The sequence below is a fragment of the Notamacropus eugenii genome, chromosome 5 (genome assembly GCF_028372415.1).
Source record: "Notamacropus eugenii isolate mMacEug1 chromosome 5, mMacEug1.pri_v2, whole genome shotgun sequence".
Taxonomy (NCBI): Eukaryota; Metazoa; Chordata; class Mammalia; order Diprotodontia; family Macropodidae; genus Notamacropus; species Notamacropus eugenii.
The window spans coordinates 394,674,960-394,700,011 of NC_092876.1; the positions used below are offsets into that span (position 1 = coordinate 394,674,960).

The 25,052-nt window shown below is 37.1% G+C and overlaps 1 protein-coding gene across 2 annotated transcripts in view; it reads right to left on the bottom strand.

The window, feature by feature from the left end:
* Window positions 1-1,256: 1,256 nt before the first annotated feature.
* XG (Xg glycoprotein (Xg blood group)) overlaps window positions 1,257-25,052 on the bottom strand; it is a 60,684-nt gene continuing 36,888 nt past the window's right edge. Inside the window, exons 4-12 of one of the 2 annotated variants that reach the window (XM_072614484.1) lie at window positions 22,104-22,166; window positions 21,884-21,946; window positions 19,254-19,316; window positions 15,572-15,619; window positions 15,218-15,253; window positions 11,823-11,867; window positions 11,297-11,335; window positions 9,916-10,032; window positions 1,257-3,064 (exon numbers count right to left, since the gene is read on the bottom strand). In XM_072614484.1, coding sequence (XP_072470585.1) covers window positions 3,048-3,064; window positions 9,916-10,032; window positions 11,297-11,335; window positions 11,823-11,867; window positions 15,218-15,253; window positions 15,572-15,619; window positions 19,254-19,316; window positions 21,884-21,946; window positions 22,104-22,166 — 491 coding nt within the window. In that variant the 3' untranslated portion in view covers window positions 1,257-3,047. The remainder of the gene's footprint in view (window positions 3,065-9,915; window positions 10,033-11,296; window positions 11,336-11,822; window positions 11,868-15,217; window positions 15,254-15,571; window positions 15,620-19,253; window positions 19,317-21,883; window positions 21,947-22,103; window positions 22,167-25,052) is intronic. The other variant, XM_072614483.1, reaches the window with a different exon arrangement.

Sequence of the window (25,052 nt, forward strand, 5' to 3'; positions counted from 1 at the left end):
AAATTAATTTCAGTAGTAATTCAACAATGACTTTATTAAGATACCATAAATTTTTAGTAATTTTGGATCTCTGTTAGCATTCTTTTTCCATTTGCTTTTTTTTTATCTGCCCAGAACTAGTCTTCGTATCCTAGGTTTCTGATCTGAATTATGCATAATTGTACAACCTTCAGACAACCCATATGTTTAACACTAGGAGAATGATTAAACTAATTGTCAGTCACTGTTGTCATGGAGTATAATTCATTAGAGATGGACAAGCTTGAAGAAAAGAAAACTACAAATACCTCTGAGAAATAAAGAAAACCCAAATGATGCAGGATCAGAGACCATATACCACACATAAAATACCATACAATCAGAAGCCTCCTGGTAGAGGAGTTATGGCTTTTTATAATGAAGAATATGACATAAATTTTTGGACAGGGTCAAAGTTCAGAATTTGCTTTGCATAACTATGAATACTTTTAGGAGGTTTTTTTAATTGCTCAGTTAAGGGACAGGGAAGAAAGATTATGAATGCTCATTTTTTAAATGGTTGAGATAATATCTTTCATATTTGATATAAATCTTCTACTAGGTTATGAATATTCTCCTCTGTTTAACTCCAGAAGGTTTTCCCATGGTAATTACAAAGCTTTCCAGGAACTCAGAAGATAGTGTGGACCCTGATAATGATTATGTTTTTTAATATGTTAAATTTGAAATTAGTTATATATTCAGTGCTCTTTTTTCCAGTTTCTGACATCTTTATCCCCAAATTCTATAAATGTCCTTATTTTAGGGATATATAGATTATTTTCTTTCCCATGATACTTATTAAAAATTATTTTATTTGAATAGTGCGATGAGAAGTCCTCCAGCTTCTTATTTCTATTCATGACACTGTCTCTTGGACCCAGTACAAAGCCTTCTTACTTCACATTTACCACTGTTGAAATCTACGAGGATGTGAAAAGATCAGTTGTATGATATATTACTAAAAATAAAAGGCAAATGTACATGGAATTTAAAATAAATGGTAATATTTCATTTAGACATAGGTTGACTATATACAGTGACAGGTGGTCTTAGATTTTGACACTAAATGGTTTTCCCAATAAACCTTTTTAAAATAACATTTATAATACAAAACACATAAGTAAAAAGCAAAAAAAAATAGTTTTCTTTCAACAATTTTTTAATTACTAGAACAAATCTATAATAACCCTATAAGAGACTAAAGATTTCATTAAAAAAAATTCCTTAATATCCTACAATGTTCTAATATTTATTGGACACATTTTTAAAATATCAAATGAGACCACCACATAAAGTAATTATATACACACTAGGCACTTTCAGTGTAAGATACATATAAATGATTGCCAGAAAAAACATTTAAATAAGAGACAAAATGAGGATGAGTTCAGATTACATGATAGTTTACATATGATTCAGTGTTACGTGGTAATGATACTCTACATTAATGTTTTAGTTGGTTTGGGCATTTTGTTTTGCTTTCAGTCTTTCTCAAGGTTTGAAATCTTTTCAAATGTGTTTTGATCCCAACTTCTTAAGTTGGAGTCTTAAAAACCAATAAGCTGCAGGACAAAGGAATTTGTTCCTTTTAGCTCTGTGGGGCTGATTGGTAAAGTGAGATTTTAACAAGATTTGGAAAATTCTGTGTCCATTCTATATTACATAAAGTTCCATTTATTAATAAACACTTACAGAAAAGCATTCCCCTTTTCCATTCCCCCAAAACAACATGTAGGCAAAGGTAGTAGATGGTAATGGATTCAGATTTGGTCCATTTTTTGTTGAAGATATTGTGAAGAGTTTGGTGCTTCTACTGTTCTAAACCAAGATGCAGGCTCTTTATCATGTATTTGAGCATACCTGCCATGAACACTAAGTACCTCTTTAATTTTCCTTCAGAAATTGATGCCATATACATCTTATCAATTAATCAAAAACAATTATTAAGCACAACTGAACTGCCAGGCACCATGCTAGCTCCTAGAGGTATAAGGAAAAGGAAAGAAACAATCCCCACCCTGAAGGATTCTATTGGTGGAAATCACACATTCATATAAACATTTTAACGCAATTGCTAAGGTTAAAGCATTTTAAAATTCACATGTGATGCTACAAAATTATCACATTGAAGGAAGTAGAATATTGATATGAATTAAATCTGAGTGCTTCTGGCAACAAATTAAATACTAGAAGTTGTAATGACTCAAAATAGTTTATATCTCTAGCTTTTATTTTTAAAAAATCATAAAAAGAATGAAACAATAAGGTTTTAAAATCATAGCTCTAGGGATTTTGTTTTTAGTACTTTGCTAAATTATAAGCTCAATTTAATAATGCATTTAATTTTCTCCTAAAAACTATGCACTAATAGTCACAGAAATATCAGCTGCCAGACTTTGTATCAATATTGGAAATAAGTAACTCAATTTCACTCATAATCAAAGCATACAAAATAAAATAAAAACTCTTTATTATTTGTGTTGGTGACTCTCCCCACAAAAATATCACTGGAATGGGTTATCTTCTTTACTGTTTCATTGTAACCATATTTATATGGATTGGGGAACTATGTACATCTCTCATTGTCCCCCAAAACTGTGCCAGTCAGGCATCATGACACAAACAAATGGAGTTCAATCATTTATATGGTATTATAAATGGTTTTCTAAGGGCTAGGAAAAGAGTGCAAGTTCTCATTTCCATATTAAATGGTATAGCCATTAGATCAGATTTCTTTTCTAAAAATGATTATTTTTTAAAGATTTAAAAGGAATATTTTTTTTAAAAAAGATTACTATTATGCTTCAGGTAAACATCTTTGCATCCTCATTGTATAAAGAAATTTGGAATTCTCATTTAAGTGAATCAGATGTTTTAGGAGAAGAAAATTGTTTTAATAGGTTGGTGGTCCTCATTACACACACAAGCACAGACACTCACACATACATCTACATAGCATATATGCTAAACGTCCATTCCCATTTTCTTCCAGTTCATATGAAAGTCATCGCAGATTCCTGCCTCTTTCAGACATTTTCTGCCTCTGGAAAGGAAGATTGTGAAGAAAATGTCATTCTCTGGAATGCCCAAAATAGATATAATTTACTTAGATTTCAGCAAGGCATTTCACAATTTAAACATATGGATAAATAGAAATGATAGTAGTTATATGAATTTTGAGCTTGTGGAATGACTAAATTACTAAAATAATCACTAGCCTCAATATTAACTTGGAGGGAGTTCTCTGTGTCCTAGGGATGAGCCCTTGGTTCACGGGATCATAGATCTAGGGATGGAAAGAACTTCAGAAGGCATCTTGTCCAGCCTTTTCACTCTGACACATGGGGAACTGAGGCCCATAAAAGTTAAGTGACATTTCCAAAGTCAAATGAATAATAAGTGACAAAGCCCAGATTCAGCCTTAGAATCTCTGACTATAAATCCAGCACATTTCCAGCTAATTCCACCAATTCTTTCCAATAATTTTAGGGAAGGCATAAATGGCACATTCATCAAATTTTCAGGGGACACAAAGTTAGAAGGGATAGCTAAAACATTAGATGACAGATTGTGGATTCAAAAATACCTAAACATGCCAGAAGCCTGGGTTAATTTTAGTAAGATGAGCACAAAATCAAAATATTACACAAATTCAAAAAGTCAACTTTACAGGCATAAAATGAGGGAGTTTTGGATCAGCATGAGTTGATCTGAAATAGAGCTAGATTTTTTATGGTTCAATATAAGTCAAGAGTCTAATGTGGTGGCCCCAAAACCTGATGGTATTTCAGATATTATATTTCATTATAAATAGCAGAAAGTCCAGAAAAAGAGAAGCAATATCTGTCCTCATCGGAGTATATCTGGAATGATATGTTTAGTTCTAGATGCCATATTTTAGGAAGGACTGTAAATGGCTGGAGACTTTCCAGAGAAGGGTAACCAAGATGATGAGAGCCTTCAGAGCTTACTATATGAGGATCAATTGAAATTGGATATGTTTAGCCTGCAGAAGACAAACCCTAGGGGAAATGTGATCGCTGTCTTCAAGCTGTCACAGGAGGCAGCGTGTATCCCAGCATTATGCTTTAGTAACCAGAGTGAGCTGCCCCACTGGGGACCCAATTGGCCAGTTCCAGTTGAGGAATTCAGCTTCCTTTCCCCTCCCCTCTCCTCCCCTCCCCTCCTCTCTCCTCCCCTTCCATCCTCACCTCTCCTCCTCCCCTCTCCTCTCCTCTCCCCTCCTCTCCCCTCCTCTCCCCTCCTCTCCTCTTCTCTCCTCTCCTCTCCTTCTGTCCTCTCCTCTCCTCTCCTACTTCTCCTCTTCTCCTCTTCTCTCCTCTTCTCTTCTCTCCCCCTCCCATCTCCTTCTCCCTCTCCTTATCATACCATTACCTGAGGGTATTCTGCCCAAAAGAAGATAAATTTTGACGGCTGAAGTCTACCTTGATATCTTAGGGTTTATTGGCCAGTTTTCTTTCTTAAAGACCAGGTCCGGTCTGAAACCCAATTCACTCAGGCTTTCATGGATTGGACAGCAATAGGTTCCTGCCCAAGCACCACTTAATGATTTTTTTTTTGGACCCTGATGACTCAGAGCAAATGTAAATAGTAATTGTTTCTCTTTTGGCAAACAGCAACCCTGAGTGTCTCCCACTCCCAGTTTAATTGTTTGTTTGGTTTTTTTTATTAAAGGGGCTGTCCTTTGGCTCTCTTCTTAAACATCCCTAATCACTGAATGGGCATTGCCTCAGTCAAATGAGAACTCAGAAAGACCTTAGCTTAAAAAGGCCAAAGTTTCCCACTGCATCCTGGGCCATCTCCAGTTGTCCTGATCTGTATCTGGCCACTGGACCCAGATGGCTCTGGAGGAGAAAGTGAGGGCGGAGACTTTGTGCAGCCCTCCCTCTCTGTAATCCAGTTCACTTGCAAGTCATGTCATCATCTTCCTGAGGTCATGGTCCTCTTCAAGAATGAGGGACAAACCACATAACCACAATCTTAGTAACTCTGGGCAAATCATATACTTTGGACTCAGTTTCCTTATCTGAAAAATGAAAAGATTGGACTTAATGTCCTCTAGGTTCCCCTTTGGCTGTCAATTTTTAATTCTAAGATTTTAAGTATTTGAAGGGTCAACATGTGGAAGACATATTAGACTTGTTTTGCCTTGTCCCAGAAAGCTGAACTAAGAGCAATGGTTAGAAAGAGCAGAGGGGAAAGATTTGGGCTTGAGGGAAGTGGGGAAAACTAACAATCTACAAATTAGAGTTAGCCAACAAGTGTATGCCTTGAGAAGTACTAGGTTCCCTCTTCTAATAGTCAATCATAATGGCCAGATTATATAGCACTTATAACAATCCCAGGATGTAGGTCCTATTATTACCCCCATCTAGAAGATAAGGAAACTGAGACAGATGGAGGTTAAGTTACTTTCCTAGAGTTATATAGCTGGGAAGTATCTGAGGCTAGATTTGAACTCAGGTTTTCCTGATTCCAGGTTCAGTGCTCTATCCGCTTTGTCAGCTACTTGCCATATCATACTTATAAGTAAAAACTAGATGAGCACTCACTAGGGATGTTTTAGAGAAGCTTCTTATGTAGGAAGGTGTTGGATTGCATTTATAAAAAGGATTTCTTTTTCTGGGAATTCCCTGAACTGGTTAAATCACAGGTGTAGATCCCCTTTCCCCCCAAAGCACAAATCAAATAAAGATGATGGGTAGATGTTAGATTTTAGAAGCCCTTGTGAACTGGAGAATAATCAAAAATAAAGATAAAACCTATCTATAATGGCATAATTTGTCTTTGTAAATTTATTTAGGAAAATATGTGAGAAGTCTGACTTCAGTGAGACATGACATTGCAGTCTTACTCAACTGCCAGCAGAGGGAGACCATATTGCAGTTTACAGAAGACTGAGGCCAAGACTAAAAAATTCCAATTTAGGGACTCAAACTGTGGCATCTGATCACTGTTTTTTCTCTGAACGCGATTCTTATATCTTCACATAGGAAAATAAAGATAAGATCTATAACATCCTAGGAGAGGGCCTGTGTTTAAATTTTTAATTAATGTTGCTCGGATAAAGCACCACTTTCTTTCTGATCTATGTTTTAGAGTTGTCTTTATGGATTTCAAATAAAACTAAATAGGAATATTGTGGCCCAGTACAAAGCCCTTCAGTGCAGCTTCTGGGGAGAGCAGAAAACGCCTCTTAGGTGCCTTAGCTGGTCTGCTAAACTAGGCAGCAGAAAGTTTCTATTTCTTTTGTGAGATTTTGAATAAAAAATTTCATTTTTTACATGCACTTTTTAAAATGAATTATAAATAAATGAAAGATTTCACAAAAAAAATGTTAAGGTTTTTCTTTGGTATAGCTGAATGTGAAAAGTATTGCTACTCACATATATAACTATACTAATGGAGAGGTGGAATGATAGGGATCCTTGGAGGCAGAAGGCCAAGGGTTCCAGAAGACCCCTGTTTATCACTTACTATCAGCTAATTGGTCAATAAATAGTCAATAAAAAATTATTAAGCTTCTTTTATGTGTCAGTCACTGTGCTAAATGTTGGGGATACAAAGTAAAGCAAAAGATGACAGTCTCTGCTCCCAAGGAGTTCACTAATTAATGCAAGAGACAATATCCAAATAACTCTGTACATAAAAACTATGGACAGAATAAATTGGAGATAATGAACAGAGGAAAGGCACTAGAATTAAAAAGGACCAGGAGAGGCTTCCTATAGAAGGTAGAATTTGATCTGGGAGTCCTAAGGAAGAGATAAGGAGGAAGAGAATTTCAGGGTTTGGGGAACAGACAGTTTGGTTTTTTGTTTTTTTTTTTTAAAGCCAGAAGTTAGAGACGGAGTATCTTGTATGAGGCATAGCAAGGAGTCAAGTGTCATTGAATCACCAAGTACAGGAAGGAGGGGTGGATTAAAAGGAGTGTAAGGTTGAACTAGATCACTTCTAAAGTTCTTTCCATTTTTAGAACCTTGTTCTAGGTTAGGTCAGTATTTCAAAACAACCTGGTAGAAAAATAATAATAATAATTCTATGGATGAGAAAAACATATCTAAATTAAAATATTAAAGATTTTAATCATCTTTCATTGAATTGCATACTTTATTTTACTTTTCCTCCTTCAATTCTAGACCTAGTAATATGGTTATGGTGTGTCTGACCAAGACCTGGCCTAGTAAACTAAGGAAATTCGTTGCCAGGTTGAGCACAAAGTGGTAAAATTAAGGCCACAGAAACTTTTAAAGATCATCCATTGAGTGATAAAGAATTTGTGATCTGCACCACTGAAAATCAAAGATTCAGCAAGTACTGAAAAGGGTGAGAAAGATCTGTGTTCCCATTCTGCCTTTAATGTTTACCAAAGTTGGTATCACACAAGCTAGCCGCATAACCATCTCTTGACTGCAGGCATTTTCTTGGTCTGTCCCTCCTGCCTGGAATGGTCTCCTTCCTCTGCTCCAGTGGCTGTCCTCTCTGGCTTCCTTTAAGTCCTAACTAAAACTCAACCTACAGGAAGCCTTCCCTAACCCCTCTTAATTCCGGTGCTTTCTCTCTTTTAAATATTTCCTATTTATCCCATGTTATCTCCCCCTTTAGAGTTGAGGCAAGGACTGTCTTTGGCCTCTTTTTGTATCTTCAGCACTTAGCACAGTACCTGACACACAGTAGGCACTTAATAAATGTTCATCGAATTAAATATTTTTTTATGTCTTCAACAAATTTTGATGTGTATTTTCTAAATATACTTACCCATAATTGTGTCACTTTAATTCTGAACCTCATTTCCCACTCTGAATAATAATAAAAGCAGTATTTGTATCATACTTTTAAAGTTTACAGAGTACTTGACCTGAATCATCTCATTTGATCCTCATAATAACTCTGGTCCCCATCTTACATTTTAGAAACTTGACTCCTCTAGAGAGCTTAGGGCTTTGAATTCCAAACAGAGCATTTTGTATTTGTTCTTGGAGGCAAGAGGAAGTCACTGGAGTTTATTGGGGGAAGGATGAGAGGGACAGAGAGTGACATGATCTGATATACATTTTAGAAAAATCACTTTAATAGCTACATTAAAAATGGACTGGGGTGAGAAGGGACATCAGGCAAGCAGACCCATCAGCAAGCTCTTGTAAGCTCATCCAGGGATGAGGTGATGAGGTCCTGCACTAGAGTGGCGGCAGTGACAGAAGAGAGAAGGGGGCATTTTTAGAGATGCTGAAATCAATAGGCCTTGGCAGCAGATCAGATATGCGATGTGAGAGGTAGTGAGGAATCTAAGAAGACTCCTAGGTTGTGAGCCTGAGGGCCTGGGAACAGAGTGTTGCCCATTGTTGTCATGGTTTGTCCTTCATTCTCAGAGGACCATGACTTCAGGAAGGTGATGTCATGACTGGCAAGTAAGTTAGATTTAAGTGAAGGAGGACTATGCAAAGTCACTAGCCTCACTTTCTCCTCTGGAGCTGTCTGGAGTGTCAAGTCAGTGGCAAGATGGAGGCCAGGATAATTGGAGATGGTCTTAGATGCAGACTGAAAAGGGCCAAGTTTTCCCAACTGATTATTTCCAATTGCCCTGGTCTATATCTTGCCACTGGGTCCAAATGACTCCAGAAGTAGAGGTGAGACAAATTACTTTCAAGTCATGGCGTCACCTTCCAGATGTCATGATCCTCTTTGAGAACAAGGAGAAACAGCCTGTGTCACCCTTTACTATAATAGAGAACGTAGAAAGGGGGAAGAGGAATAGCTTAGGAGAAAAGATAGTGGGTTCTCTTTTGGACATAGTGGATTTCAGATATCCACTGAACACCAAGTGAGAGGTGTCTGAAAGGCAGTTGGAGGTCAGAAGAGAGATTTGGACTGGAAAGGTAGATCTGTGGATGGTAATTAAATCCTTGGGAGGTGATGAGAACACCAAATGAAGCAGAATAGAAGGAGAACGAGAAGAGGTTCTGGGACTGAACCCTTAAGGATATTTATGGTTAGAGGGCATGATCTGGAGGAGAATCCAGCAAAGGAGACAGAAAAGGAGTGGTCAGAAAAGTAGAAGGAAAGCTAGGATAGAGTTATGTACCAAAGTCTTAGAGAGAAGAGACTATGAAGGAGGAAAGAGTGATCAACAATGTTAAAGGCTGCAAAGAGGTCAAAGAGAATGAGATTGAGAAAAGGGCATTGGATTTGACACTTAAGAGAACATTAGTAACTTTTGAGAGAGGAGTTTTGGTTGAATTTTAATGTTAGAAGCCAAATTATAGGCGTTTAAGAAGAGAGTGAGAGAAGAGAACGTGGGGGTACCTATTGTAGACAGCCTTTACAAAGAGTTTAGCTAAAAAAGGCCAGAAGAGAAATAGGACAATAGTGGTCAGGAATGGAAGGAGCAAGTGAGGACTTTTGGGGGAATAAGGGAGACATGGGAATGCTTTTTAGGCAGTAGGAAAGAAGCCAGTAGAAAGGGAGAGGAGGGAATGTGGATGACAGAAGGGGTTATCTGTTGGAGCAGATGGGATGGAATGGGATCATTTAAACAAGTAGAGGGGTCAGCCTTGGTAAGGGGTAAGGCCACTGCAAGTGAAACAACGGTGAAGAATGAGAGAGTGGCAGAAGGCATTCATGTGACAGGAGATGAAGAAGGGGGAGCTTATGGCAAATGGTTTAAATTTTTTTTCTGTAAAATATGGGGCAAAGTTCTTTGCTAAGGGAGTTGGGAGACAGGGAATCATGGGACGTTTGAGGAAGGATGAAAGGTTTGGAAGAGCCACTGTGAACAGAGGACTAGTGAGTTGATTAGGGAGGTATAGTAGGATTGCCTAGAAGCAGTGAGGGCCAAATGTAACATAAATTTGTAAAATCTAGTTTGGGGCTCACCATTTGTTCGGCAGCAGTTTCTCCTCCGGTTGTAAGCAAAATAGCTGGTTGCTGCTCCAACAAGTGATACCACAACCACAGAAACAATGGGAGAAACAATTCTAGCTATGGAATCACCTGTGATAAAGAAGAAAAGTTATTGGGGTTTTTTAAGTTCAACAAGATGGAAATTCTCTTGTTACTCATAAACAACATTCTAGCTACCCATGTGACACTGAAAAGAACAAAACAAGAATTATTTTTAAAACATGACAAAAATTTACTTTAAAAAATAGTTATAGAAAACTACAGGGGATGAATAGGAAAAAAAACCCTAGAGCCCTGCTGTCCTTGCATGGCCTTTTGAAAGCCCTTCTATTTAATACATTTTTCACTCCTAAAAGATTTTAGAGAAGGTCTTTGCAGGAAATAGAGAGACATTAAGTAGAGTCTTAGTCTAACCTTTCCAGCTCTCAGTTTCCTCACTTGCAAAATGAGGAAAATAATCTCAAAGAATTCTTTGAGTTCTATATACAATGATATGATTTGCTGTATATGTATTTAGGTAATGCAGAAAGGAGTTCATCAAGTTCTAAGTATTAAGTGTCATTCTATGTCAGACACTTTCTAGGTGCTGGGGATTTAAGGATAATGAATGAACAAACAATTCCTTACTAGTAATGATCTTATATTCCAGTAGGGGAGATGAGTACTGATAACACTATATACAGCATAAACATAAAGTTAATATATGCATATGTACATGTGCATATATGTATATATGCATATGTGCATGTATGCATATGTGCATGTATGTGTACATGTATGTGTATATATACCCATATATTAGCTAAATACAAGGTAGTTTGGGAGGGAGGGCACTTGAAGTTGGATATCAAATTTGGCTTCATGTAGAAGGGGTTTGAACTGTACTTTAAAGGCAGAGAAGGACTCTGGGAGATGGTAGAGGTAAGGAGGAAGGGCATTTCAGGCACAGGAATGGGGAATACAAAAGAAAGAAGACAAGGCATGAAGTGCCACATGTGAGGAACTTTAAAAAGACTTGATTGACTGGAATTATAGAATGATGAAAGAGGAGTATTGTCAACCAAAGTTAGAAAGGTAACTTGGGAATAAATGGTGTAAGGAATTAAAAGATTAACGGGTGATTTTATATTTTATCCTCAAGAGAATAGGAGGCTAATAGAATTAGTTGAATAGAGGAGTCACAGGTTATATGTGTGCTTAAGGAAAATCCATTTGGCACCCATGTATAGGATAGGCTCAAGTGATAGATGTCATTCCCCTTTCATTGTAATAAACCTGTATTTTCCATACCAATACTTGGTGACAGTTTCTTCCCCTTATACAGTAGAAATGAATCAAGTAGTTTTTCATTTACCATGTGTGTTTCCATAATTCGAATACCCTCCTCCACCACCTAGAAAAGGAAAAAAATGTGACTAAAAAAGAACTCTAGAAAAAAAAAATAATTACAGCTAAACTACATCCAAAATACTATCACATGACAGATGACAACACAAAAATACAAAAATGTAGAGTTAATTAGTCAGTAGTTACCAAAAAAAAAAAAAAAAACAATGAAGAACGTATGCATTCATTCCACCACAGGGCCTGCAAAAAAGCATTAATTTCAGAGGTGTGCTGGGGCCAGCTCAAACTGGCTCATGAGATCCAGCTGCTAAATTTTCAGTGTAAACATTTACTCCTTTGAAAATCAGCAAAGGTCACAAATCAGGGCTTGATTTGTTGTTTTGCTGAATGTCTAGACTTGAGAAAATGATAATAATGCAGATTAAACTTGTCCTGAGCTATTTTGGGGGGGTGAGAGTTAGTTGTTAGACATTTAACAGCACATCTCTTTTCTTAATTCAATCTTTAACACTATTTCAAAAGAATTGATTTACCATAAGTATTTCCATAATGAGAATTGGGTTTATATCCCCCTCCTCCTGTAGGAGAGAAAAATATTCCATTAAATTGAAAGAGCATACGACTTTGCAACCAACCCTTCTCTTGCTCATGCAGCATGCACAGTCCCAAGCAACCTGATGTAAAAGCTGAAAAATTGGTACATTTTCTTTCCAAAAGTAAGTAATTAATTTCACATAACAAAATAATAAAATATCAGCAATCATACCTTAAGGTACAGCTTTGGAACCACCAAGAAAGCTCTATATGATTTCTTTTTGGTTTGGTTTGTTTTTGTTTAGTTAAAGAAACATTAGAAAAATGTAGTTGTCCAAGTAGTTTTAAATGGGATAACTAGGAGGAAAAATGCAATACCTAAGACTGGGAGTTTCATTCAGAGAGTTATTTATTTATACTACATATTTATGTCAATTCCTTTAAGAAAAATTCAAGATAAGGAAGAAAATTTGTGAGTAACACTTAAAAATCCTAAAAACAATTATAAAAATGAAAATAATTGGAGTGACATGTGACATGGAGTGACATACATTGTTGGTCGAGCTAGCTGGTGGATTTGTCCAATTGTTCTAGAATATAGATAGGAATTATGCAAAAATAAAAACCATTAATTTATTCCTACATTTTGACTTAGACATATAAAAATATTCTTTTGGGTATAAACCCCAAGAAACTTAAATAAAAAGATCCCATATATACCAAAATATTCATAGTAATACTTTCTGTGATAGAAAATAATTTGAAACAGCTGATAAATAAACAAATTATGATATATTACAAAATGGAACTTTATTTTGCCATAAGATATAATAAATGTGAAGAATTCCAAGAACCACAGGAAAGCTTGTATGATGAACATGTAAGCAGAATCAGAGGAACAATATACACAATAATCACAGCAAATTAAATGAAAACACTGAAAGACAGCCAATATTTGTTAAATTTTAATGGCAAATGTCTGATAGGGGATGATGAAATATACCTTCCTGTTGTCCAGAGGTAGGAATGTAGATTGGGAATGTGGAATGTGGAATGCAGTATATGTTGTCCCATTCAGGGGCTATCTCTACGGGTTTTACTTAAGTGTTTTTCTTTATTACAAAAGAGGGTTTCATTATGAGTGGGATGAATCATTACTAATAGGAAATGACATGGTTTAAAAGAAACACGTCAATAAAACTTTTTTTAATCTAAAAATGAATGTAGCCATTACTTGAAAACATTATATCTGATAATGCAGAAAGGTAACTGTTTTTTGAGGAAAATTGCTTATTTGTAAAAGCTTTTCTCAGACACAAGGGGATTTTTTTTTTTTAATCAAACTGTTAAGTAGTATGGTGCTGAAGAAATGTCATTGAATTGAGAGTCAGAAGACCTGAATTCCAATCCTGGCTCTGCTACTTATTACCTGTGTGGCCTTAGCCAATTTATTTAACCCCACCCAGGGCTTCATTTTCTTTATCTGGAAAAGGAAGGTTTTAGACAATATAACTTCTATGATCCCTTCCAGTTTTAAATATGTGATCTTATAATAGTGTGCTAGGACACTGGCCACTAAAAGCCAGTCTCAAGAAAACTAGAACTAGGAAAATGAGATAATATTCTTGCTCCTTTCTCTCCTTTCTCCTCAGCGTAAGCATGTCCTCTTTTAAGTTAATTGTTTGGACTTGGAGGAAGATGAAGGGAAAAGGAAATTCTCTCCTTCAGCATAGGGGATGAGAGGAAACAGCCAAGACTAGTAATGTTTTAGTAATGTAAAACAAGTTTGGTCACTTCCCAAGTTGAATCGTGTTTTTACCAAGAACAGTTGACTCACCCTAATTTATTCAGGCTTTTGGGATTTAAGTTTTTAGTCATAATCTTAGGGCTAGTGTGGTTTACGTTTCTCATGAATATTACAGAAGGGTGGAAATCCTTTACAAATGATCTAGGACTGGGAAAGGAGAGTGCTCCTTTTTTGACAACAGAGCTAGAATTAAAAAAAGACATTTTCTCAGAAAGATGTTCCTAGGAGAAGTTCTATAAAGCCATTGCCACCGCTATTTGTTCACGACCAAGGCAAAACTAATAAGTCATAAATAATAAGATAGTCTGATAGCAGTCCTGTTCTGATTCTAAGGGCAATAGCATATCTTATAAGTTTGGGCCATCCTAAGGAGCCTGATGATTCTTTTACTTTTTTTTCAAGAAATAGTACTTTATTTTTTCCAATTCCATGTAAAGATAATTTCCATACTCATTTTTAAAAAACTTTGAATTTCAAATTTTTCTCCCTCCTTCCCCTACTTCCTCCCTAAAATGGTAAGTAATTTGATAAAGGTTATACATGTGCAATCATGTAAAACATATTTCCATATTAGTCATGGCATGAAAGAAGAAACAGACCAAAAGGAAAACATCACGAAAAAAATAAAGTGAAAATAGTTTGCCTCACATGACTAATGTGAAAATGTGCTTAATAAGAATGTATAGAAACCATATAAGATTGCATGCCATCTTGAGAAAAAGAGGGAAGGGAGGGGGAGAAAATCTAAGACTTATGGAAGTGATTATAGAAAACTGAAAACAAATAAATTAGTAAAAAGGAAGAAAAGAAAATAGTTTGTCTCGATCTGCATTCAGAATCCAACAGTTCTCCCCCTGGCTATGAATAGAGTTTCCCATCATGAAGGACAATTCTTTTCTTAAGAATATTACCATGTATCCATAGTTATGAGCAATTTGGGGGGAAAGTTTAGTAGAAAGTAATCTTTGGCTCAGTAGAAAATTTATTGGATGAGTTAATTCATTTTTAAATGACAAGCATAAATATTTTAAAGAAGTGTGTGTGAGAGAGGGTCTGGGGAGTAACACCTACTAGCAAGCCCTGCGTAGAAATCATGATCTAGAGGGAAATAATAAATGGCTTATCAAGAAGAGAAACCAGGAAAGCTTTCTTTTCTGGACCAAAAGGGTTTTTGATCTACAAGGTCCTGGAATGCCATGTGGTCTGTAGTAGAGGTTTAAATACTTTCTTCTCTCAGAATTTCAATGAATATCTCATTGAAACATATTTATAACCACTTGGGCATACAAAATATCTCTGAACTTACTAGTTCTAGTAGTTTTGTGTTGGTAAAGACTTTTTTGATTCTATCTAATCTAAATTTAATTGTAAAATATGTGACCCATTGTGCTACAGCATCATGGCAAACCAAAGAAAGAATGAATGGAGAGTGCAGATGTGAATGGTGGAGAAATGAACAGAGAAAACAAATAAAATACTGGACCCTCAGACATGCAATGTAAACCCAATCCCTGATAGGAAAAGCTCATATATAAATGGAAACTTTAAAAAAAAAAAAAGTTCCATCCTCTCAAATCATGCATTTACCATGATTATTGTAATTGGAGTTATAGCCCCCTCTTCCTGCAGGAAACAAAAAATACCAAATTAATGTGAGTTTACTCAGATGAAGCCCAGAATTTCCAGCCAAAAAAAAAATTCCTAAAGTAAGGGATATGCCAAATAAGCTAAGCCTGCTGATTCAACAAAGCCCATGAGTCTTTAAGATCAACCCAAAAGAGAAGCAAAGATAATTAATTGCCAGAGACAGAAAAGCAACAGATAAGAGATCTCAAACTCAGTGGATGGCCCTAGAGAAAGAGTTAGTTCTTTGTAAGGGACAGCTCACTTCAGCTGTTGGTCCTACAAAATGCTGTTTCACCCAGCCTTCCCAAGTCATACTTTTACCATGAGTGTTGCCAAAATTATTGGAATGATATCCACCTCTTCCTGCAGGAAAGAAAATTGGGACTAACACTTGAAACAGAAATACATGATTACATTTATAATAAGTGTTATAAGATCTCCAAATCAGCGGGTCTCCTAATTTACAGTTTTATATAATTTCAAATTTATAAACTTAGAGGGTCTGATGTTAAATTTGGCTTATATTATTTTTAATTCTTTAAAATAGAAATATCTGTGATTTAAATACATTTGATTTTTGAATAAAATATTTTTACAGAGAGGAAACTGCCCCAAATAAAAGATAAGAATTATCTTTCCTAAGGCAATTTCTAGAATACGATTTTGTACCCCCAAAAATGTTATTTATCTTCAATGTGACAAAGTCTCAGGATTAATTAAATAAGAAAACACCACACTTTTGAAAATAAGATTCTAAGTGTTAAATATTTGATTAGAGCATTATGTCTAACAATAAAGGTGCCATTCCTGCTCTTTATTTTATTAAACATGGAATTATTTACTATGAGTTTTAATTTTTACTATGAGTTCTAATTTTTCCAGGTGGTAGAGAAAAATGTGTCCATCATTATTAAAAAGGAACCAAAAGTTTAAAAATTATTATTTCCAAAGTCCCTGTTGTGTTATTGACTTTCTCCAGTTTAAGAGCTCCTCCATATGTCATATATCAAGTAGACACATAGACACTAAACCTCAAAGCACCAGAATTTAAACCTTCTGTAGTGTCATCATCGTCATGGTCATCATTGTTCTTAAATATTTGTTGATTGTCCAGCAGGCACTAAATAATAACTAGAACTTACAGAGTGCCTTAAGATTTACAAAATGCTTTATAAATCCTATTTCACTTTATCCTCACAACAATCCTGGGAGATAGGTCCTATTATTACATTCATTTTACAGATAAGGAAACTGAAGCAGGCAGAAGTTAAGTGACTTGCTAGCAAAAGTCTGAGATTGAATTGGAACTTGGTTTTTTCTGACTCCAGGCTCCATTCTCTATCCACTGATCCATCTAGCTGCCCTAAATAAATCTCTTTTCATTATTAAAGGGAATCGTGCTATAGTGATATCATCAATTAGATCTCCAGTCTTACATTTCCAGTTGCCTTTCAGATATCTCTGACTGGATGTCCAGTAGACATCTTAAACTTAACATGCCTAAAACTGAACCTCCTAAACCCTCTGCCCCTACCAAACTTTCCTGCTGAAGGCACCATTATCCTTTAGTCCCCTAAATTCACAGCCTCAATTCCTCACCATCTCTCACCATACCCCCATCCCATCCCATAGCTAATCTTTTGCCAAGACATGTCAATTTCACTTTTGCACCATGTTGAATATATCCATTCTCTCCTCTGAAGCTGCCGCATCCTGGTTTAGACCTGCATCACATCACACCTGGGGTACTCCAAATAGCCTGCTGGTTGGTCTGCCTGACTTAGGTTTTTCCCCATTCCATTCCATTCTCCATTCAGCTGCTAAAATGATATTCCTGAGAAGCACAGGTGTGACTGTATCACCCCCAAATACTCAATAAAGTCCACTTCAGTATTGTAATGGTAATTTAAGGTTAATGGTGGGGGTTGGAGGTAGGGGGAGAGTTAAAGATCTTCCAAGACCATTAATAGGCCTCAATACCTCTTGTTAATTTCTACTGAGGCACTGAGTCAGAGAGTCCTGCCTTTTGGCTCTTGAAAAGTGTATAAATACTCTGAGGTGAGGTTTTGTTTGGGGCCTTAGTTTTTGGAAGAAGGTTTTTATGCCAGATGAGACTCTGGGCAACCACTAAGGAGCCTACTCTTGCCCTCCCAACCCCACTGATCTTTATTTCTCTGTATTTTCCCCAAAGTTCAGGGTACTGACTTTTTCCCCTGAACTGTTTCATTATGTGCTTGATTAAAGTAGATTGTTGACCCCTCCAAAGCTGCTTTCCTTTTAGAAAAGTAGATCTAAGAACCTATATAGTAGACCCTCCTGTGTATGCCAGGGTTCTTTCTATTACAAGGATCAGATACAAAATCCTTTCTTTGGTGTTCAAAGACCTTCATAATGTTCTCCTCACTGATGGGGTGCTTGGGTACATGTGCTTGGGCCCCAATTCTAAAATCACATTTCTCTTTAAAAATCACATTTCTCCCTAGCCTCAAAACACTATCCCAGACAGTTTCTCCACAGCCCAAGGACAAAGCAAACCCAGCAACAACCGTTATCTCCCTTCCTGCTACAACAGCCAACTGCACCTATAGAACTTATTAGTCTGAACCATCTATATACTGACTAAACTGACTGTGCACTGGGTCATAACATTTACTACTCACTGACCATGCAATTGTATCCTAGACTTGGACATACATATACTCCCTTATACTTATCTTGTCTAACAAGACATTGATGAGAGCAACCAGGTATTTCTGATCCAGTCCTGACCACTAGTTGACTTAGTGATGTTTCAGGTCTAAAACCACACCTCCAGGCAGCCCCCTCTTGGGCTATTGCCCCATGAACTCTGAGTAAAATGTGTGTGTGTGTGTGTGTGTGTGTGTGTTCATCCTTCATTGCCAAAGAAGACCATGCCATCAGAGAAGTAATGACATGACTTGCACTTGACTTTGTTTTGAGTGAGGGAGGGCTGTGCAGGTCACCAGCCTCACTTCTCCTCCAGAGAGATCTAAATCCAGTCATCAGGATGACTGGAGATGACCCAGGATGAGGCAATTGGGGTTAAGTGACTTGCCCAAGGTCACACAGCTAGTGAGTGTCAAGTATCTGAGGTGAGATTTGAACTCAGGTCCTCCTGACTCCTGCACTGGTGCTCTAGCCACTGCACCAACTAGCTGCCCTCTGAGTAAAATACCTGCACAGTAGATACCCAAAGTGCATGTTCCTTTAAGAACTAACCACTCCTTAACCACTCCCTAATCCTTCCCTGAATCACCTGGTTAGCATATTATCACATGTATCCTATAGAATATCCTATATAAACTTTACCTGCACCCCTCTAAGGTTGCAGGCTCCCAAAGACCTCTTGTCCGCTGAAAAGCATAATAAATCTTTACCTTGACCTCAACAATGCTTGGAGTCCGCGAATTTCTTCCAGGGGGCCTGCCCCTGGCACCCTGGTCTTTGTGGGGGTCTCACCACCCCTCTTCCAGCCCTCATCACCACCACTAGCTTACCTTTACAGTCTTCTTATTCATTACATTGGTCCCAAACATGTATATGCTTTTAGATCCAATGCCATTAGCCTGCTTGCTATTCTATGAAAAGATACCCCATCTATCAGTCCTGGGCATTTTCTCTGGCTGTCTCCTATGCCTGAAATCTCTCCCTTTTCCTGTCTGCCTGCTGGCTTACCTTGGCTTTCTTCAATCTCAGCTAAAATCCCTCCTTCTCCAGGGAGCCTTTCCCAATCCATCTCAATTGTAGCACCTTCCCTCTGTTAATTATTTCCCATTTTTCTTGTGTATAGCTTATTTATACATTTGCTTATTGTCTTCCCCCAGTAGACAGTGAGCTCCTTAAAAGTAGAGACCATCATTTTGTCTTTCTTTAGATCTCTAGAACCTAAGACAATGCCTAACATATACTAGGCAGTTAACAAATGCTTACTGACTGACTGAACACAGTATAAGTAATGTTCCATCTATCATCATACCTGCCGGAGGTCTAGGTCTGGGTGGGGGGCGCCTGTCATCCAAATCTAAATCATTAATGTTACCTGTTGATATAAAGCAAAATATAACATGTAAAATTATCGTTTTTTCCACAAAAGAATGAAAAGACAAAATGATCAATTTTACTTTTTTTTATTATTTCTGAAATAATGGCGAGGCACAGGGTTATATAGACATACTCATTCATGTGATAGATCTTTAAATCTTTATTTGGCCCCTCTCTGAGTCTTTTCCTTTCTAGGATATGCATTCCTGCACATGGTCTCTCTCTGATACTGTTTTCAGGTTTTTCACTACCTTGTTTGCCTTCTGCCTTCATTCTATCAATTCCCTTCTTAAAATGTGGCATTTAGAAATAAGTATGATAAGTAGTCTTATGAGCTATAATGGGACTATTATCTCCCTTAACTTTAGTTCTATCAATGCAGCTAATAACTTTTTTTGACAGTCACACTATTGACTTTCACTAAACTTGTAGCCAACTAAAATGTCTCTCACATTTTTAAGAAAAATTTCAGGGATCAGGTGGAACAGCTAGGTGGTACAGTAGATAGAGCACTAGACCTGAATCAGAAAGACTGAGTTCAGATCTAACTACAGACACTTACTAGCTGTGTGACCCTGGGCAAATCACTCAATCCCTTTCTTCATAAAACTGGAGGAGGAAATGGCACAGCACTCCAGTATCTTTGCCAAGAAAACCCATGGATAGTCCATGAAAGTTCACTGGATAATAGAGTCAGATAAGACTGAATGATTGAGTAATTGCTATGGAATCATGGTACCCATTACCCTACAACCGTTGTACCTGAGGAGAGAAGTATCACTATGGCAAAAGCTCCTGAAGTTGTTCCACACTGACTGAGGTCCTAGCCTCTAAATACAGGTTCCCATTCCTTTCAATGCAGACAATGCCTAGCCTTGGCCATGTCATTGTATGCTGTCCACCATTGCCATCCTTAAAATCAGTTTCTTCTCAGCCCCATGGGTTCTGAATCCATTCCAATTCTTTTTTTCCAAGATCTACATCTCCAGCTCTCTTGAATTTCCACACCAATGTGTCACTGGCCTCTCAAACTCTTCATGTCCAAAGTGAATTTCATTATCTCTCCTTAACTTCTCAAAATCTTTCTATTTTTGCCACGAGCACGTTTCCCAAGAGCACAAGGCTTCAAATTCTTTGCCCTGTTTCTCTAATTTATTGTGTAACTAAGTTTAAAATGTCCGAATCAGATAAATTTTTTTTTAGAATTCTAATTAAGAGCTTTCATCTCTGTTTTCTCTGTTCTGGTGTTTATGCTGTATTGGCATAGGACACTAGGTACTAGGAGCCAAATCTCCATCTAGACAAATAGTCTCTCCCAGGCCAGAGCTCAAGGAAATTCCCAACTCGTTATCTCCCCTAAATACTTCACTCATTCTTCTAAATCTCCCATAATCAGGGCCCTCCACTCTCACCTCATTTGGTCACTTACATAAACTGAATTAACACCTAATAAGACCTTCAAAAGGCCCCCAGAGCAGCCCCCATAGCCTCGGTGCACTACTGTTCCTCCTTTTTTTCCATAAAGATTCCACAATACACTGGGTTTCTATTGTGTGTGATAGGAGAGGAGAAAGAGGATTGGTGGTGAAGTCCAGTAGGATATCAGGACTCTCACCCTAAGACCCCTTCCTTTTTAACTCCTTTCTTTTCTTACTATTAGGAGACACTTTGTTTCCCAGTTAAGGCCCAGCAAGCAAGCTGTGTCCTGAGCTTAGCATAACAACAATCCTTTTCGCTCACCCTCTGGATGAATTCTGCTGCAGCAAAATCACAGAATTGGTTCAAACCAGCCCCAGGTGGTTCCCTGAGCTTGGACAAGCACCTTCAGGAACCATGTTCTAGGCACAGCCCTGCTAGGAATAGACTTTTTGTGACTAGCAAACTCACTTAATTGTTTCTGTTACTCCTCACTGCTTGGTTCTTTATCTAGTCACAATTATATTGGTTAAGGCTTAGCCTCACTGCATTGTGTTCTCCAAATTTTATTTTAATAATTAGTTCCTATAATTTTTGTTCTCTCCTGATGGGTTGCTGAAAGCTAGGGTAAGATTTTCCCCCATGGCACCTGCCAAGCTGCTCCTGTAGGTGCCTAGATTGAAGCTAGGTTATCAGTCCTCTGAGATACACACACCCAACTTAGATGGGGGAAAAATGGGAGCTCGCACAGGAAAAGGAAAATGGGTTAGAGTTGGGTTCTAAGATATGTGTCGTTTGACAAGATCCACAATTGGCCACTGCAGGGGGAGTGTAATATGATTCATCCCTGTTCTTATCTTGTTTAATTGATTCATCTTATTATCTTGTTTATTCAACTGTAATTAATCCATATCTGGCATATATTTCCTTTACTTTTAGGTCTGAGTTTGGAGAAAGTTGCAGAGAAAAAAATAAAACTATTCTGTCATTTTACTTGTCACATAACCTCTCCAAACTTTTTGCTTTTTAAATTATTACAATTATTCACAAGCAGGCTAAAATTTTATATAGCTCACTGGAAAAAATATTAAACTATTTTTGAAATGCAATAAATATAATAGTTAACACATGTAATCCTATAACTCTTACCTCCAGGATTGTCATACCTTCCAGGCTGAGGACGATAGGGTGGGTTGGGGTTAGGGTAAATACCTGTTGGAAGATTAATACCAAAATTTTCGCTTTTTAAATGATTACAATTATTCACAAGCAGGCTAAAATTTTATATAGCTCACTGGAAAAAATATTAAACCATTTTTGAAATGCAGTAAATATAATAGTTAACACATGTAATCCCTATAACTCTTACCTCCAGGATTGTCATGGCTTCCAGGCTGAGGATGATAGGGTGGGTTGGGGTTGGGGTAAATACCTGTTGGAAGATTAATAGCAAAATTTTAGGGGGAAAAGTGTTTCAAACATTTATAGCATACAGATTCAGAACATTTAAATATTAAGATTTTGGGATTTTGGTGCAAAATTGTCACTTAAAGATTACTCAGTTAAAAAATCATTTAACCAAGTTTAATCAGAGCCGAAAGCTTTGGGTTGTTTTTTTTTTTTCATTTTTATTCCTGAAGGCTCTAAGTCTAAATTTCACAGCAAGGAGATAGTGTAATTGCCTACAATTAATGTGACAGATGCTACCAGCATGAAAGATTTGAACAACTGCTTTAGGGTTATTATAAGTGACAGAATAATTCACAAAGAATAATTTGAGTCTCTTTCTCATTCCCATCTCTACCCCTCCATAAGGTTAACTGAAGTGGATGAAAATGAAAAATTCCCAGAGTATATATACTGTTCATCAGTAAACACCTGCTTCTACTGTTTGGGTAAACTTTATTTTTGGCCACCTTCTATCCCAGTACTCCTGCAGAGTGATTTCTTTCCATTGTTTTTTGCTTTGTTTTGTTTTTTATTAGCAGTTAAAAAATATAAAATAACTTGGAACTGGGAAAAGTGACCAAAACCATATATTCATTTTTCTGACAAAGTAATTTAAGAAAAAAAAAAGAAATATCATTTCAATATTTCAATGATCCATGATTTCTTTCATTAGAGTTCCTCCTTTACCCTATATAGATGGCAAATTTGATAGGTGGTCTTTGGGAGTTCTTTTGGCTCAAAATACCATTAATCAATCTGTGGGCAACCTGATACCAAGCTATAAGAAGTATCCCAGTTCTGCCACTGGTAATCTATGTGGGCAAGACACTTGAGTCCTCTGCCTTGGTTTCTTCAACCATAAAATGAAAGGTTTTTTTTTTTTTAATTAACTGACTTCTAGGGGCTTTTCTAGTTCTAAATCAATGATTCTCTTTATTATCCATGATTTTTATCATGTGGGACTCTCCCTTTACATAAAGGAAATCATAAGATCAGGATTGAAAACCTTCCCTGATTTAATTGATGTAACCTAAAGGGCTGCCTGATACCACAAGAGTATAAGTGACTTGTTCATAGTCATCCAACTAATAAAGACCTACCTACATCACAAAGTTGTTCTAAGGGTCAAATGAAAGGATATTTGTAAAATGCTTATTAGCACGTTACCTTGCACATAGTAGGTGCTTAACAAATCCTTGTCCTTTTTGTTCTCTTAAAGATCAGAGGTATGATTTGAACCAACTCTTTCTGACTCCAAGCTCAATACTATGCAACCGTAATGTTGCCTCTCTAACCATTTCACTATTCTTTTTGAAACGTGGAGACCCTACATAATGTAGCACCCTATGGACTATTCTTCCAACTTTTCTGTGGCATTCACAGGCCAGGGAGGGAGGCTGCTATCTCAGGTTCTAGAAATAAATCTATGGAGTCATCTTTTTAATATTCTAGCTCAATGGTGTCAAACTCAAATAGAAATATATCCCTTCTAGACACATCTTGATTTAAAAACCACAAATGTGCATCACTATTTCTATGTTGCATTATACTTTTTATCAATTTTGTTGACCATTTCCCAAATTTTAATCTGCCTCAAGCTATACTAGGAAGTTTTGAGGAGCATGTATTTGACCCCTTGTGTCTAGATTTTAAGTCTTCACCAATGCGAATTAACCCATTAACAATCAGCCAGTGATCTCAGTGATCTGTTAGCAAAGGTATTTACTCAAATGTCATTGGAAGAATAGTAGTTCCAAAACCTTTCTTCCATAAAACTGGGGTCCAGTCTCCCACAAATATACTCAGTTTCCATAGGAAGGGTGAGCTCAAAGGGTGTTCAATAGCCACAAGGCAAACATATAGGATACGTATGTGACAAAGACAGCTCTAAATTCCTGTAAATTCAGGGTCTAGAAATCTTTCCTCTCCTTGTACAATCTTCTTGCTGAGTTGTCAGAGTCTCTTCCTCTTTATAGACTCACTCTTAATTGTCAGGGATCACTCTTTTTTTGAAGCTGCTACTTGGGTGAGTATTTCTTTGTATCTTTTTCTAGAGTGTGTCTCTGTATGTCTCTTATATGGATTCTATTGATCTAATAGCTCCCCTTCAAAATTACATGACTGATTTTAGCAAGGTAAAGGGTGGGATTAAGGGGACAGGATTAGGGAGAAGAGATAATTGTCTTCTTTTCTGCTAGGTTTAGAGTCAGGAGGACTTGAATTCACATCTTATCTCATACACTTATTATCTGTATGAGTCTGGGCAAGTCACTCAAATTCAGCCTCAGTTTGCCAACCTACAAATTCTTACCTAGAACTTAGTCATTGAGTGGGCATTGTCTGAGCAAACTGAGACCTAAGAAAGACCTTAATTGAGAAAAGCCAAAGTCACCCAGTGAATCCTGGGTTATTGTCAGTTGTCTTTGACTTTTGTCTTGCTACTGGACTCAGATGACTGGAGGAAAGAGTGAGGATGACAACTTTGTGCAGTTCTCTACTTCACTTAAATTCAATTCATAACCAAGTCAACACATTCCCTTGTGTTCTATTAGACAGCCTTTTTACACTAGGATGGTGGTGACAGGAATACGATAGTGGGACCAGATGGGGATGGTCAATAAAATTTCAGTAGAACTTAAAGAGCATGGTAGCTGATTGGCTATAGGTATAAGGGGGAGGGGAGAGTCAACGAATCATAGAATAGTAAGTTTTGCTCCTGAAAAGCTGAGTAAATTGTGATGCCACTGACAGTCAATCTGACTGAAATAGTGAAGTCAGAAGGAAAAAGATATCCAGGGGAACAATAATTAAAGCCTGGCTTTAGACATGTTGAATTTGAAGCACCAATGAGGCATTCATGGATTTCCTG